General features: G+C 33.5%; 1 protein-coding gene across 7 annotated transcripts in view; it reads left to right on the top strand.

The window, feature by feature from the left end:
- The window catches only part of RUNDC3B (RUN domain containing 3B), a 116313-nt gene that overhangs the window by 31718 nt on the left and 69261 nt on the right, over nucleotides 1-15334 (top strand). For 3 of the 7 annotated variants that reach the window (XM_069462050.1, XM_069462046.1, XM_069462045.1), the window contains exons 3-4: nucleotides 12279-12330; nucleotides 15284-15288. The exons of the other annotated variants lie outside the window; for them this stretch is intronic. In XM_069462050.1, coding sequence (XP_069318151.1) covers nucleotides 12279-12330; nucleotides 15284-15288 — 57 coding nt within the window. The remainder of the gene's footprint in view (nucleotides 1-12278; nucleotides 12331-15283; nucleotides 15289-15334) is intronic. 7 annotated transcript variants of the gene reach the window in all.

Below are 15334 nucleotides of genomic sequence, written 5' to 3'. Positions count from 1 at the left end.
TTATATCTTCTTTGGCTATAGTATATTTATGTTGGACTCTTAGCAGATTAATTTTCAAACTTCTCTCCAGAAACTGCTTTGGCTATATTTACAAGTTTGGATATGTAATATTTTCATTAATATTCATTTCTAAGTAATTTCTGCTTTTCATTATCATTTCTCCTTTGGCTTATGTGTTATTTGGAAGTTTATATTTAATGTTTTGGAAAGTAGGCGATTTTACCTTTTCATTTTTATTTCTCTGTTAATTGAGTTATGGTCAGAGAATTTGGTCTGTATGGGAGATTTTTTTGAAATTTGTAAGACTTGCTTAATGTTCTCCAGGTTATAGCTAGTTCTACTAAATGTTCCGTCTTGAGAAAACCATGTATTCTTTAATTGTGGATTATGCTTTTCAAATGTTCTTCACATTTTTGTTGGCTTGATCTATTGATATTATAGATATTTTAAACTATTATTCTGATGGATTTAGTTCTTTTTTGATACTGTAGATACAGGGTTCTTTTCTACATGAGCATAAGATCTACTCCTTGTGTTTTTTACTTATTGAAGCTATTATTTGAGTTGCTGTTTCATTTTCTGTTTCAGCTGCATTCTTCCTCTGTTTCCTCACTGTGCCCATCTATTTGGTTAGTTCTTTTTTTTTTTTGAAACAGAGTCTCGCTTGTTGCCCAGGGTAGAGTGTAGCGGCATGATCATAGCTCACTGCAACCTCAAACTCCTGGGTTGAAGCTGTCCTCCTGCCTCAGTCTCCCAAATAGCTGGGACTACAGGTACGTGCTACCACAACCAGCTGATTTTTCTAGTTTTTGTAGAGATGAGGTCTTACCATGTTGCCCAGGCTGGTCTTGAACTCCTGGCCTCAAGCCATCCTCCCACCTTGGCCTTCGAAAGTTATTGTTGAAAAGCTTACTGAATGATAGAGGTTGCAAATTACCAGTAAAAAGAATGAAAGAGGGTGTTGTCACTATAGGCCCTACATTCAAAGGATAACAATTGAATACTGTGAACAACTCTAACCATAAATTTGACATTGTGGATGGAATGGGCCAATTTCTTGAAAGACAAATCCTAGCAAAACTTAACGAAGAAATAGATAACATGAGTAGTCCTATACCTATTAAAGAGGTTGAACTAGTATTTAAAAACCTTCCAGCAAAGAAGATTCTAGGCCTAGACGTTCTTTGGTGTTGACTGTGACAAACCATTAAAGACAGAATACTAATCCTATTCAGCTTTTTTCCAGAAAAATAGGAGAGAACAGTTCACAACTCATTTTATGTGGTTAGCATTAGCCTGATACAAAATTAAACAAAGTATTACAAGAAAAGGAAACTACAGGCATACTGTAGATGTATTGTGGGTTTGGTTCGAGACTACCACAATAAAATGTATATCTCAATAAAGCAAGTCACACAAATTTTTTGGTTTCCTAGTATATATAAAAGTTATGTTTATACTATACTGTAGTCTATTAAGTGTGCAATAGCATTATGTCTAAAAAACAATGTACATACTTTAATTAAAAATACTTTATTGCTAAAAAATGCTAATCGTCATCTGAACCTTCAGTGAGTTATAATCTTTTTGCTGGTAGAGGGTCTTGCCTCTATGTTGATGGCTGCTGACTATCAAGGTGGTGGCTGCTGAAGGTTGGGAGTAGCTGCGGCAATGTCTTAGAATAAAACAACAATGACGTTTGCCACATTGATTGACTCTTCCTTTCATAGGAGATTTGTCTGTAGCACGCAATGCTGTTTGATAGCATTGTACCCACAGTAGAACTTCTTTCAGCATTGGAGTCAATCCTCTCAAACCCTGCCACTACTTTATGAACTAAGTTTATGTAATATTCTAAGTCTTTTGTTGTTATTTTAACAACATTCACAGCATCTTCTCCAGGAGTAGATTCCATTTCAAGAAACCACTTTCTTTCTCATCCATAAGAAGCAACTCCTCATCTGTTAAAGGTTTACCGTGAGATTGGAACAATTCAGTCACATTTTCAGGCTCCATTTTTTAATTCTAGTTCTCTTCCTTTTTCCACCACATCTGCAGTTACTTCCTCCACTAAAGTCTTGAACACCTCAAAGACATCCATGCAGGTTGGAATGAGCTTCTTCCAAACTCTTGTGAATGTTGATATTTTGACCTCCCCCTCATGAATCATTAACATTCTTAATGACGTCTAGAATCCTTTCCAGAAAGTTTTCAATTTGCTTTGCCCAGATTTATCAGGAATCACTACTATGGCAGCTATAACCTTACAAAGTGTATTTCTTAAATAATAGGACTTGAAAGTTGAAATTACTCCTTGATCTGTGGGCTGCAGAATGGATGTTGTGTTAGCAGGCATGAAAACAACATTAATCTCCTTGTATATCTCATCAGAGCTTTTGGGTGGCCAGAGGCATTGTCAGTGAACAGTAATATTTTGAAAGGAATCTTTTTTCTGAGCAGCAAGTCTCAACAGAAGGCTGAAAAATATTTAGTAAACCATGCTGTAAACAGATGTGTTGTCATCAAGGCTTTGTTGTTGCATTTATAGAGCTCAGGCAGAGTAGATTTAGCATAATTCTCAATGGCTCTAGGATTTTTGGAATGATAAATGAGCATTGGCTTCAACTTAAAGTCATCAGCTGCATTAGCACTTAATAGGAGTCAGCCTGTCCTTTGAAACTTTGAAGCCAGGCATTGACTTTTCTATAGTTATGAAAATTCTAGAGGACATCTTTTTCCAATATAAGGCTGTTTTGTCTACGTTGAAAATCTGTTATTTAGTGTAGCCACCTTCATCAAAAATCTTAGCTAGATCTTGTATAACTTGTTGAAGCTCCTACACTAGTACTTGTTGCTTCACCTTGCACTTTTATGTTATGGAGATGGCTTCTTTCCTTCAACCTTATGAACAAACCTCTGCTGGCTTCAACCTTTCTTCTGTGGTTTCCTCACCTCTCTTAGCTTTCATAGAATTGAAGAGAGTTAGGGCCTTGGTCTGAATTAGGCAGCCTATTTCAGTTTTTGACATGCCTTCCTCACTAAGCTTAATCATTTCTAGCTTTTGATTTAACATGAGATTTGTGACTCTTCCTTTCATTTGAACACTTAGATGCCATTATAGGTTTATTACTTGGCTTAATTTCAATATTGTGTGTCAAGGAATAGGGAGGTCTGAAGAGAGGGAGAGAGACAGGGGAAAGGCCAGTTAGTAGAGTAGTCTGAACACACTGGGTGTGGGTCACTGTGTCCCAAAACTATTACAATAGTAACATCAAAGATCACTGATCACAGATCACCATAACAGATACAATAATAATGAAGAAGTTTGAAATATTGTAAGAGTTACCAAAATGTGGCACAAAGCACGAAATGAGTACATGCTGTTGGAAAATGGCACTGATAGACTTGCTGGGCACAGGGTTGCCAGAGACCCTCAATTTGTAGAAAATGTAATATGCAAAGAACAATGAAGTGAAATGCAGTAGAACAGGGTATGCTTCTACATAACAATACCCCTCATGGACATATACACCAGAATCTTCAATAAAATATTAACAGATCAAATTCTGGGATGCAAGGATATTTGAGTATTTGAAAATCAAAATATTTCATTTTATTAACAGACTAAAGAATAAAAATCACAGGATCATATCAATAGATGCATAAAAAAGCATTTGACAAAATTCAAAATTCATTTATGTTAAAAACTCTCCACAAGCTAGGTATTAGAAGAAAACTTCCTTAGAGTGCATCTACAGAATTTTACAAGATTTATCAACTTTGATACTACTGACATTTTGGATGGATAATTCTTCACTATGGATTGGAAAACTCAGTTTGTTAAGATGTCAGTTCTCTTCATATTGATCTGCAACCTCAAAGTTGTAGAAGGCTTTTTTATAGCTGTCGATGAACTGGTTCTAAAATTTATATAGTTGTATATATAAGCAGAGTAACTAAAATAGGCAAAACAATTTCACAAAGGAAGAACAAAGTTGGAGGCTTGAACTATCTGTTTTCAAGACTCACTATTGAGATACATTGATCAGTGTGTTATTGGTGAAGCCTTATAGATCAGTAAAATGGAATAGACAGTTCAGAAAAAGATCCATACAAATATGCTTGATTCGATTTGTTTTTGACAAAGATGCAAAGGCAATTCAATGGAGAAATGATAAACTTTTTCAAAAAATGATGCTGGAACAATTGGATACCTGTGTGCATAAAATGAACCTTATCTCATACCTCATGTTATATACGACAGTTAACTCAAAATGGGTTATAGGCATAAATTCAAAGTGTAAAAGTATAAAATTCTTAAATAAAAATGTAGAATGTTTTTGTTACTTTGAAGTAGGCAAACAGATTTTAGACATAGCAACAGAAGTACAGTCCATAATAGAAATAATGATATAGTGGACCTCCTCAAAATTAAGAACCTTTACCCCTGATAGACTGTTAAGAGAATGAAAAGACAAGCCATAGACCAGGAGAAAATATTTGCAAATCACATATTTGACAAAGAGATTGTATCTGGAATATACAAAGAACTGATATAGGCCGGGCGCGGTGGCTCACGCCTGTAATCCTAGCACTCTGGGAGGCCGAGGCGGGTGGATCGCTCGAGGTCAGGAGTTCGAGACCAGCCTGAGCAAGAGTGAGACCCCGTCTCTACTAAAAATAGAAAGAAATTATATGGACAACTAAAATATATATATACAAAAAATTAGCCGGGCATGGTGGCGCATGTCTGTAGTCCCAGCTACTTGGGAGGCTGAGGCAGTAGGATCGCTTAAGCCCAGGAGTTTGAGGTTGCTGTGAGCTAGACTGACGCCACGGCACTCACTCTAGCCCGGGCAACAGAGTGAGACTCTGTCTCAAAAAAAAAAAAAAAAAAAAAAAAAAAGAACTGATATAAAGAGAAATAGTTTGAAAACAACTCAGTTTTAAAATGTGCAGAAGAATTGAACAGATACTTTACCGAAGATACACAAATGGCAAGTAAACAAATGAAATGATGGTCAACGTCATTAGTAATTAGGGAAATACAAACTAAAACCACAATGAGGTACTGCTGCACACCTGTATCAAGTTCTGCTGGGGATGGGGAGCCATTGGAAGTCTCATACATTGCACTAAAATGGTATAGCCTCTTTAGTAAACAGTTGGTCAATTTTTTGTAAAGTTAAATATACTCTTATTTTCCACCCATCCTTCTATTTTACTCAAGAGAAATGAATACTTAAGTTTACACAAAAACTTGTTTATTGCAGTTTTATTCATGTCAAAAACTAGAAACGTTCCAAATATCCTTCATGTGATGAATGAATAAATGGGTCTGTATCCATACAATGAATAAACTCAGTAATAAAAAGCAAAAACACCATTTCCACATACAACAACATGGATAAATTTCACATATATTATGCTAGGTGAAAGAAGCAAAACTCTAAAGGTTACTGTATCATTTCATTTGTATGACTTTATAGAAAAGGCCAAACTATAGTGTCAGAGAATAGATCAGTGGTTACTAGGGGTTGGAAGTTGGGGAGGGGCTTGGGGTTTGACTATGTAACATCAGCATGAAGGAGTTTTCTTTGGTTGGTGGAACTGTTACATGTCTCATGGTTGTGGTTATATGACTTCCTGCATTTTTCAGAACTCATAGAAATGTATACCAACAGTGAACTTACTATAAGTTAAAAAATAAATTTATAACTCCTTCAAATTCTGTTGCTTCTCATTAAAACATTTTAAAATGGGAGAGATCCCATTTTTTTATTATAATACATAAGATTCCAACTCCTTGATCCCCATTTACTTTGGGAGGCTAGATAGTTTGTCATAGAGCACAGTAAAAAGAAGCCCCAAGGAGTATTCCTTTGCCATCACCCCTTTATATTTTTCTTGGCTGAATGTAACTCCTACTTTTCCTCTGCTCTGGAAATGAGTCATAGCCTGAGTTCCCTATTCTTTTTGTGAAGCTTTAAATTTGAAACTTTGCATATACTTTCCACTTTTTTCTTTTTTTGCTTTCCTCACTTGCCCTGTGCCCTGTGCCCTGCTGCCCCCAACTCCCACCATCTTTTATACACATACATAGCCTATTCTGTTTATTCTATTCATTCTCTTACTCAGTAACCTGTGCTGGAGGCTAAGAATACAAAGATTAATAAGGCATGCTTTCATTAACAAATAATGATGTGTTGTATCATCAAGTCATAACAGAAGTGTGAGTGTGATGTAGCACAAAGGAGCAAATAATCCTTTCTGCTTGAATGAGTTAGGGATGGCTTCACAGAGGAAGGAAGCATAAAAGTGCCTCAAGTGAAAATTACAATTTAATTCTTTAAAATGTCATCTGTGACTTTGATTATTTATAGACTAGTAGGCCAGTTAAAGAAAAATATGAAATTGAGCAGTAAAGTGGTTAGAAATAATCATGTAAACTTCAGCTAGATGGTGTGAGGATGGGATATATTAGTGAATTTTGTACAGGTTACATAGAAAATAATTAATTAAAATGAAAAAGCTTCTGAGTGTCCTGGAGAACTGCAGACTATCAATTACTAACATACCACTTATTAAAGGAAAAAAGGATCAAGTATAATAAGACATTATGTCAAATAAATCTATAAATTAATCTGCTAATTGTACTTACTAACATTTGGCTTGCTGACTTGCGTTCACTTTAGATTTTGCAATGATTCTAAACATTTCTTCCCCAGTTGTATTCATGTACAGGTAATCTTTTTTTCCCCTGAAGTTACTGTACTCTAGCCTCATCAGTTTTTTTTTTATTTTTCTTGGCTGTACCAGGCACATTCCACCACAGTGCACCATTACACTGGCTTTACCCTGGGTAAGGAGCACACTTCTTCCAGTATCTGAACGGTTAACTCCTTCATCTGTTTCAAAACTACTCAATGAATTTAGCCTGTCCACTATATTTTAAATTATAAATCACCTTCCCTCTTTTCATCCTCAAGCACTTCTGACCTCTTTACCCTGCATTACTTTTTTTTTTAACTTTTAACATATTATGTAATTTATTATGATTATTACTTATTGTCTTTCTTCACCTTCACTAAAATGTAAGCTTTACCAGGGCTAAGATCTTCACCTCTACTGAAATGTAAGTTTCACCAGGGCTAAGTTCTTCATCTGTTTTGTTCACTGATGTATCCCAGATCTCTAGAACAGTGCTTGAGATATGGTAGACACTCAGTGAATGTGTGTTGGAAAATTGAATATTTAATGCAAGAGTAATAATCTCTATATTTTTTTCTAATAGCACTTGGATTCAGACTTTAAAAAGAGAATTCCTAGTTAGAACTTGACATTGTAGAATTTTTGTAACCCAGTTGAACTGTTATGATACCTAAGCATTGCTCAGGAACTTTGGCTTGAACCTCAAAGCTCTTCCTGATTTAGATGATAAATAGTCACCTCCCTATGAGGCCATCTTTTGAAGTACAGTGTAAACACTATTAGAAACAATGAGTAAAGATAAACCTGTCCATTGGCTTTTGAGTTTTCTTTGTTCATTTTTGTAGGTTTTCCAACTTTGGATTCTTGGTTTGCACACAAAATGAGACTTGAATTGTTTCTGTAGTAACATATGAACATAACTCATTCAACAAAAACCCATATACTCAGGCCAAAACATGATACCAGAGATAAGAAATTGGCTCTGAAGGTCACCAAAGTTTGGCTTTTAGACAATGGACAAGGCCACTCTGAGAAACACCCTTTTAAGTTATATACTTGGAAATTTAGGATAGCTGCAATAGATTTTATGTCTCAGAAAATCATAATATTCAAGGAATTCTTGAAGCATCCAGGGTTATCTGTACCATGATGAATTTGATTCAGTGTTTTAAGTTGCACGGTGAATAAAATTAACTTCTATATTAATGTTTATCGTAAATTTAAGGTTCAGGAATAAATAGGTATTATAACTACATAGATTCTAAAAACAAAGTTTTGATATCTAAAGCAATTATAGCGAAAAAGGTTAGTAACTGGAAAAATTTAAATATCACTCAAATTTCTGTACTTTTATATAACCTTTTCAATCAAAATCATATTCCTATACTTTACTCTTAAGCTTGTAGCACTTATCATTTTTTGTTTTTCTGACGCCTTTTGAGAAGGCTCTCACTTCACTTTGAAATTTTATCCAGTAACTGCTGAATAAATAACTTGACTTTGTTTGCCTTCCTATTAATAGTCTACTATATTAGTAAAAAGAAAAGAAAGACAGAAAAAGTTCTGTTACGATTCCTTAACCTTTTTCTCTCTATATAATATGTCTTCTTGGGCTACCAATCATTTTTGCATTTCCTCTTCCTCCTAGTCCTCATAAAAGTCACGAGACATTCAAATATAAAGCAGTAGGAAGTATTAATAAAAACGTCCAGAAATCCCAGATAGAACTGTAGCTGGCAAATTTGCCCATCTACCATCCTGTGTATATTGCATATGTGTATGCATATGAATGTATATTTTTTTCTTTGTTATGATCTGTATTTTAGCCTTGGTATATTGTAGGCATCTTTTCATGACCATATTAATATTTTCCATTTCTTTTTTAGTATTTTAAAAGCAAATAAAATTTATGTAACATAAAATTTACTATTACAAACATTTTAAAGTACACAATTCAGTGGTTTTTAGTATATTCACAGAGTAGTGCAACTATCACTACTATCTAATTCTAGAAAATTTTCATCACCCCAAAAAGAAACTCCTTACTTATTAGGTGGTCATTTCCCTTTCTTCCCTTTCCCCATCCCCTGGTGACCATTAATTTACTTTCTATTCCTATGGATCTACTTATTCTGGACATTCCATATAAATGAAATAATAAATTATATGGCCTTTTGTGTTTGACTTCTTTCACACTTAACATAATGTTTTCAGAGTTCATTTGTGTTGTAGCATGTATCAGTACTTCATTTTTTTATGGCTGAAGAATATTCCATTATATGGATATACCACATTTTGTGTATCCTTTTATCAGTTAATGGACTTTTGGATTGTTTCTACTTTTTTTCTCTTATGAATAATGCTTCTGTAAGCATTCATGTACAAGTTTTTGCTTCTACATGTTTTTTATTCTCTTGGATATATTTCCATTTCATTTTTAACAGCTATATAATATTTAATATATAAATGAACCATAAGTAACTTCTTATTGATTTTTCCCAAATTTTCCTTTTCGTAAACATACTGTTATATGTCACTGAACATGTCTTTACATAGTTGTCTAATTTCTCTAAAATTATTTCCTAGTAATCATAATAGGTAATGATTCTTAGAATGGTAATTACTAAAATCAAAGGATATATACATTTTGAATTTCATATACTTTGCTAAATTGTCTACTAGAAAGGTTGTACCAACAATAATGTATGTGATTGCTATTTTTTCCCATATCTCATTTTACTATTATTAATATTTGTTTTTTAATTTTATTGGGGAAAGTATCTTTTTTGGCCTTCTATCATATATATGAGTATCTTGTTATCTTAATTTATATTTATAACTGAAATTGAATGTATTTTCATTTTATTAACCTTTTTAAAAATTTTCTGTTTGCCTGTGTCATTTGTTTAGTGAGTCTTTTTAATTACCCCAGGATAGAAAAAAACTCTATAACATGTGGAACTAGTTTTTATATAGTCCATTTTGATCAATAATGATCTTTTTTCTCCCTTGAGATTAGTCTTTTTACATGATTACTGTTGGTAGTTTATTATTTTATTCCATACTTTTTTTCATTTGAGAGTTTATGATTTATTTTAAAGCATGAAATAGTTGTATCTTAGTTTTATGTCATTCTGAATGTCTAAAATTCGACAACATACAATCCCCACGTACTTGATTACTTGCTTCTCTTTGAGTCTTATTGTTGTAGTACTTTCAATTACCATGTTTGGTATGGGTATTTCTGGGTGAAAAGCAAAAACAAAAACAAAAAACTCAAGTATTTATACGTATAATTAGGAGACTTAGACAAAATGGTCTTTATATTTTATAATCAAACCAGAAATTTCAAAGTCATTTTAATTCCCCAATTTAAATATTTGCTTATTTACAGAATGAGAGATTTATTAATGGTTTTAAACTTTGTTCTCTGGGGAATTATTCAGGTTTATTTTACATGAAGTTCACTTTCAAAACGCCTTCAAATTAAATGATTCAAAATGTAGAATTGGGGCTGGGCCCAGTAGCTCAAGGCAGAAGGATTGCTTGAGGCCAAGAGTTCAAGACCAGCCTGGGCAAGAGCAAGACCCTGTCTCTACGAAAAAATAGAAAAAATTAGCTGGACATGGTGGCATGTGCCTGTAGTCCCAGCTACTTGGGAGGCTGAGGCAAGAGGATTGCTTGAGCCCAGGAGTTGGAAGTTGCAGTGAGCTATGATGATGCTATGCACTCTAGCCCTGGGTGACAGAGCGAGACTGTGTCTCAAAAAAAAAAAAAAAAATTATAATTTGCTTCATGGAAGGGGAGTACCTTCCCCAAGCCAAGAAGAAGAAAATATTATGAGAAGTCTTAAATAAATTCTACTACCGATAAAATTGTCAGCCAGGTGTCATGGCTCATGTCTGTAATCCTAGCATTTTGGGAGGCCAGGGTGGGAGGATCGCTTGAGGCCAGGAATTTGAGACTAGCCTCGGCAACATAGCAAGAGCCCATCTCTGTTGGAAACACAGCTATATCCTGTCTCTACAGAAAACTAAAAATAAAAAAATTAGCCAGGCATGGTGGTGCTTGCTTTTAGTCGGTAGTCCTTGCTACTTGGGAGGCTGAGGCAAAAGGATTGCTTGAGCCCAGGAGTTGTAGCCTATGAGATAAAGCAAGACCTTGTCTCTAAAAATAAAATAAAATAAAAGAGATTCAGGTATTGTTTCCCACTTTAAATGAGGAATTAAGCCATGACATAAATCATGGTAATGATATAGCTCATTTGATACATTTTTTGAAGTAAAAGTTCTTTAAAATTTCCATAGAAATTGTTTTTACTTTGATACATTTTTGAATCTATAGATCACAAATAAGATAGAGAACTTTGTGTCAGGACAGAGATAGTAAATGTGGTTTAAACATTAAGAATTGATACTATTTCCAATGAAAAGCATTCTATTCTGCTTTACACTTCAATGTTGATAAATTTTCATTTTTTTTTGTAGTTATAGCAAGAACATGTTCTAATATGGGCTTTAACTAGGGTACCAAATTATAGATCCTTTTTGATATGTTTCCAAATTTAATATTTGTTTAAAATGTTACAAACAGGGGTAAGAGGATAGAGAGTGATTGGTAGAGCCATAGATGTGGCACAGCTTATGTACTCCTTCCTTTCATTTTTCTTGCCACATTACTATGTTTGTTTGGTTTTTAATTTGATTTTATAAAGGATCTAAGTATTTGGAAAGGTGTGGAACTGTGTGCTATTGAAGATTTAAGTGTTTGCTTATGAGAGAAGGAAATGTCATTTGTTGGGAATGTGATTTCAGAAATTTGGCTTTGAAGTTTTCCCATCTAATTATACTAGCAATTCCCAAACAGCATAGCAAGAATTTATAGTACTTTTCCAGATGGTGATTGTTAAACAATAATTGGAAGCTGTAGCAAATAAAACAGTATTTTTTATGGAGTGGGCATTATTTAGTCAATTTACCAGCATTTTACTTGATAATCTAAGTGCTGTTCTCATCATTAAGCAAAAAAAAAAAAGAAAAAAGAAAAAAAAAACTTTAACATTTCTTAGGCAAAAAAAGAGAAATGCTCTTTAAAAATGTATTTGTTTATAACTTTTTAGAAAAGATAACAGTAAAAAAATGTGTATTTTTAAAATTGAAAACTTTCTGAGCCATATAGTTCAAAGTGAGTAATTCTTCCTAATCAATCTTGTAAGTTTTGAGGTACAAAGTTAGCAAATTCAGTCAAGCTGTTGCTGATTTTGAGGTCCAGTGTCCTCGTAAGTTTATTAAATTTGAGAAAGAATGATGGAGGTGAAAATAAACAGGGAACAGCACATTTAGCCTCTCCAATAGAACAGGTTATAAGGAGCCAGCTTGATTTATTTTCTGAGTGTAGCTCATATTCATCTTAATTGAGTTTATTTTATTTATTAGGTAAAAATAGTGTTTACTGCTTCAAAATTATGTATGGCCATCTTATTTGGGCTATTCAATTTGGAATTGTAAACATGATGGCAGGTTTCTTAAATATCTGTGTGTTGTTGTTGTTGTTTATTTTTTTTAAAGAGATTTCCCAAAGTTGCAGATGGCTGGCTCATCTCCAAATACCTCTTCAAGGGTACTCTATGCTGGTGATGTCTCCCGCCACTGAGCTGCACGGGAGCATGGAATTGACTTACTGGGGAGGGCAGTATCAGTTAAGTGATCTCTTTTAGTACATTGCATGGGTTTTGCAAAGCTTTAAATTTTTTTGTTTTTGTTTTATTAAATCCAAAGGGCATAGGCATGTTTATGCTGATTTTTAAAATTAAAATTTTGTAAACCCACACAGTTTCATCTTCTTCCTCTCCTATGTGACTCATGAATATTTCTAAGTTCCATAGCTTTAATTACTATTTTATGAATCATGCTTCAATGTTATTTACATTCTTCTTGTAACTCTTAATGATGTAAGATTTATTTGCTATTAACTCAATTTTATAAGTGCTGTATGATAATATTTTTTATTACATTAAAGTAGGAGCTCAAGGAAGCTGTGTGAATATTCTAGTCATTCAGTAAACATAGATGAGTGCTACCAACAATAACTGGTTTGTCATTCTTTAACCATTAGTGGGAATATATTCCTTTTTTAAAAAATAGGAATATATTCCATAGTTTCCTTTCTCCCAGGTAGAATTCATCCCTTTATTTACTTACTGAAATATTTTTTTAATTGAATTCCTGTTATATGAAAAACTCTATTGGGCCTCTGTACTTATGACCTAGCCCTTTAAAATATTTTTTAGTTAGAAAAGAAATACATAGTAATTATTTTAAAAGATTACAGTAGGACAAAGGATAAAAAGTATAAAATAAATGTCTTCTCATTTCCTTAATCCTAATTCCCACAAGTAATTATTTTGAACAGTTTCTTTGTTTTATGTTCTGTACCTATAGCCCTAATCACTACTGAAACAAATTACACTTGATTTCTTCAAGGCTACACATTTATGTGTAGCTCTCTGTGTGGACTCGGCCTTCAGTATACTAATTTTGTCCACTAATGTTTTAAGCCTTATTTGAATAATGCTGGTGGAAGAAAAACAAAACCTTTGTACTTTATTCGGAGAGATAGCAAAATTACTGGAATTAAAAAAGCCTATTAAGTGAATTTGATTTTCGGTTTTTTGGTCAACCTGGTTATCTTAATCTTTTTGTTTTGGAAAATTAAGGATTGGTAATTTTTATGATATGGATACATAATTTAGATATTTGTGTGTGTTTATGAATAATTCCGTACCAGTGAACTAGACATTAAATTGTCAGTAACAAAGGATAATAATTACGTTTTATAGATGAGTAACTGTGATTCACAGTGGCTAAATGATTTACTTGAGGCATCCTATAGGTAACATACAGTACTAGCAATGTTCTATAATTGAGTATCTAATCCAGATTCTGACTTCTTCAGATTTAGCTTAGAGTGTAACTGGGATTATTTTTAAGTGTTTAAATTTGTCCTATTTTTTTAGAACAGTAATGTGAGATTTTTAGTTAGAAAATTGTGGTTAGAAAAAGAATTAGTGTCATAATTTTACCTTCAAAGCTGAATGGCCTAATATAAACCTCAACTAGTAATACAGGGTGTACCAAAAGTCACCATACATAGGGAAAACGGGAAATTGTAGCTAAATGAACTTTTTTTTTTTTTACAAAATATTTGTTATAAAATTTTACAAAAGTTTTCCTTTCTATGGAGACTTTTGGGACACTGTAATTTTTTTAAAGAAAAGGTTTTTGACTTCTTGCAAAGACATGAGAATTTTCTCTGTTTAGTAAAAAAGATAGTGGAAAATAGTAAGCTGTTTTTTATAAATTAGCAATAAGAAACTTAGGGCCGGGCGCGGTGGCTCACGCCTGTAATCCTAGCACTCTGGGAGGCCGAGGTGGGCGGATCGTTTGAGCTCAGGAGTTCGAGACCAGCCTGAGCAAGAGCGAGACCCCATCTCTACTAAAAATAGAAAGAAATTATATGGACAGCTAAAAATATATATAGAAAAAATTAGCCAGGCATGGTGGTGCATGCCTGTAGTCCCAGCTACTCGGGAGGCTGAGACAGGAGGATTGCTTGAGCCCAGGAGTTTGAGGTTGCTGTGAGCTAGGCTGACGCCACGGCACTCACTCTAGCCTGGGCAACAGAGTGAGACTCTGTCTAAAAAAAAAAAAAAAAAAAAAAAAAGAAACTTAGGATTGCTAATACTAAATTTAAAGTGAAAAGTTATAAGTTAAATATCTAAATATTGATATAGTAGCAAAATAAATCCACAAGTAACCAATCTCCTCTAAGTATCTGAAAACTTTTGTAGTGATATCAGAGTGGTTTATTAAAATTTGGCGGAACTATCTTGTCTTTTGTTGCTTGTCTAGATGAATAACAGCTCTAAGGTGTAATAGTATTTAATATTGTCAGGTAGGTGATGTATTTTAACATTAATAGAACTTTAGTTTGTGAGACCAGTTTTTCATTTACTATTTACATAGTAGGTACTATTACAAAGTATCGGGAAGGGAAGTCAATTAACAGATCCATTTATATTTTACATTATATTATTAAAAGATGATGTATCATAAGCCACTGCTTAGTAAAGAGCCACTTTAGAAAATTTAGTTTCTATTCTTAGAAGGTCTCATTCTGGCCATAAAATAAGCTATAAACAAAACACGGGCATATTGTAAGATGTGAATAGATACCTCACTTAAAGAATATAGAAAAATAATTTTAGAATAACATTGGATCCTAGAGATCACAAGCCAATTTTAGGTGCTGAAAATGAGGGATTTTACAGAGAAAGATATCAACTTTTCACCACTTACTTCTGTGGCTAAAATGAATTACAGTTGTATTGATGGGATGGGAGTAAGTTTTGAAAAGCTCATTTAACTTTCTCATCGGTAAAAAGTCAACTTCAAAGAACATTTATAATTAAAAGCACATTATGTACCTGTACTCATGGAGAGCTTTAAAAAGAGAATTCTGTTATTGACAGTATATGTCTTTTGTAATAAAATTTCTCCAAGATTTAGACTAGTCAGTGTCTTCCTATTTGATTTGCTTTTGTGGTTATTTTTAAATGAAAGGA

Source organism: Eulemur rufifrons, chromosome 29 (genome assembly GCF_041146395.1).
Source record: "Eulemur rufifrons isolate Redbay chromosome 29, OSU_ERuf_1, whole genome shotgun sequence".
NCBI classification, from domain to species: Eukaryota; Metazoa; Chordata; class Mammalia; order Primates; family Lemuridae; genus Eulemur; species Eulemur rufifrons.
Note: the sequence above shows the minus strand (reverse complement) of the source record. Positions and strands in the feature narration are given on the sequence as shown.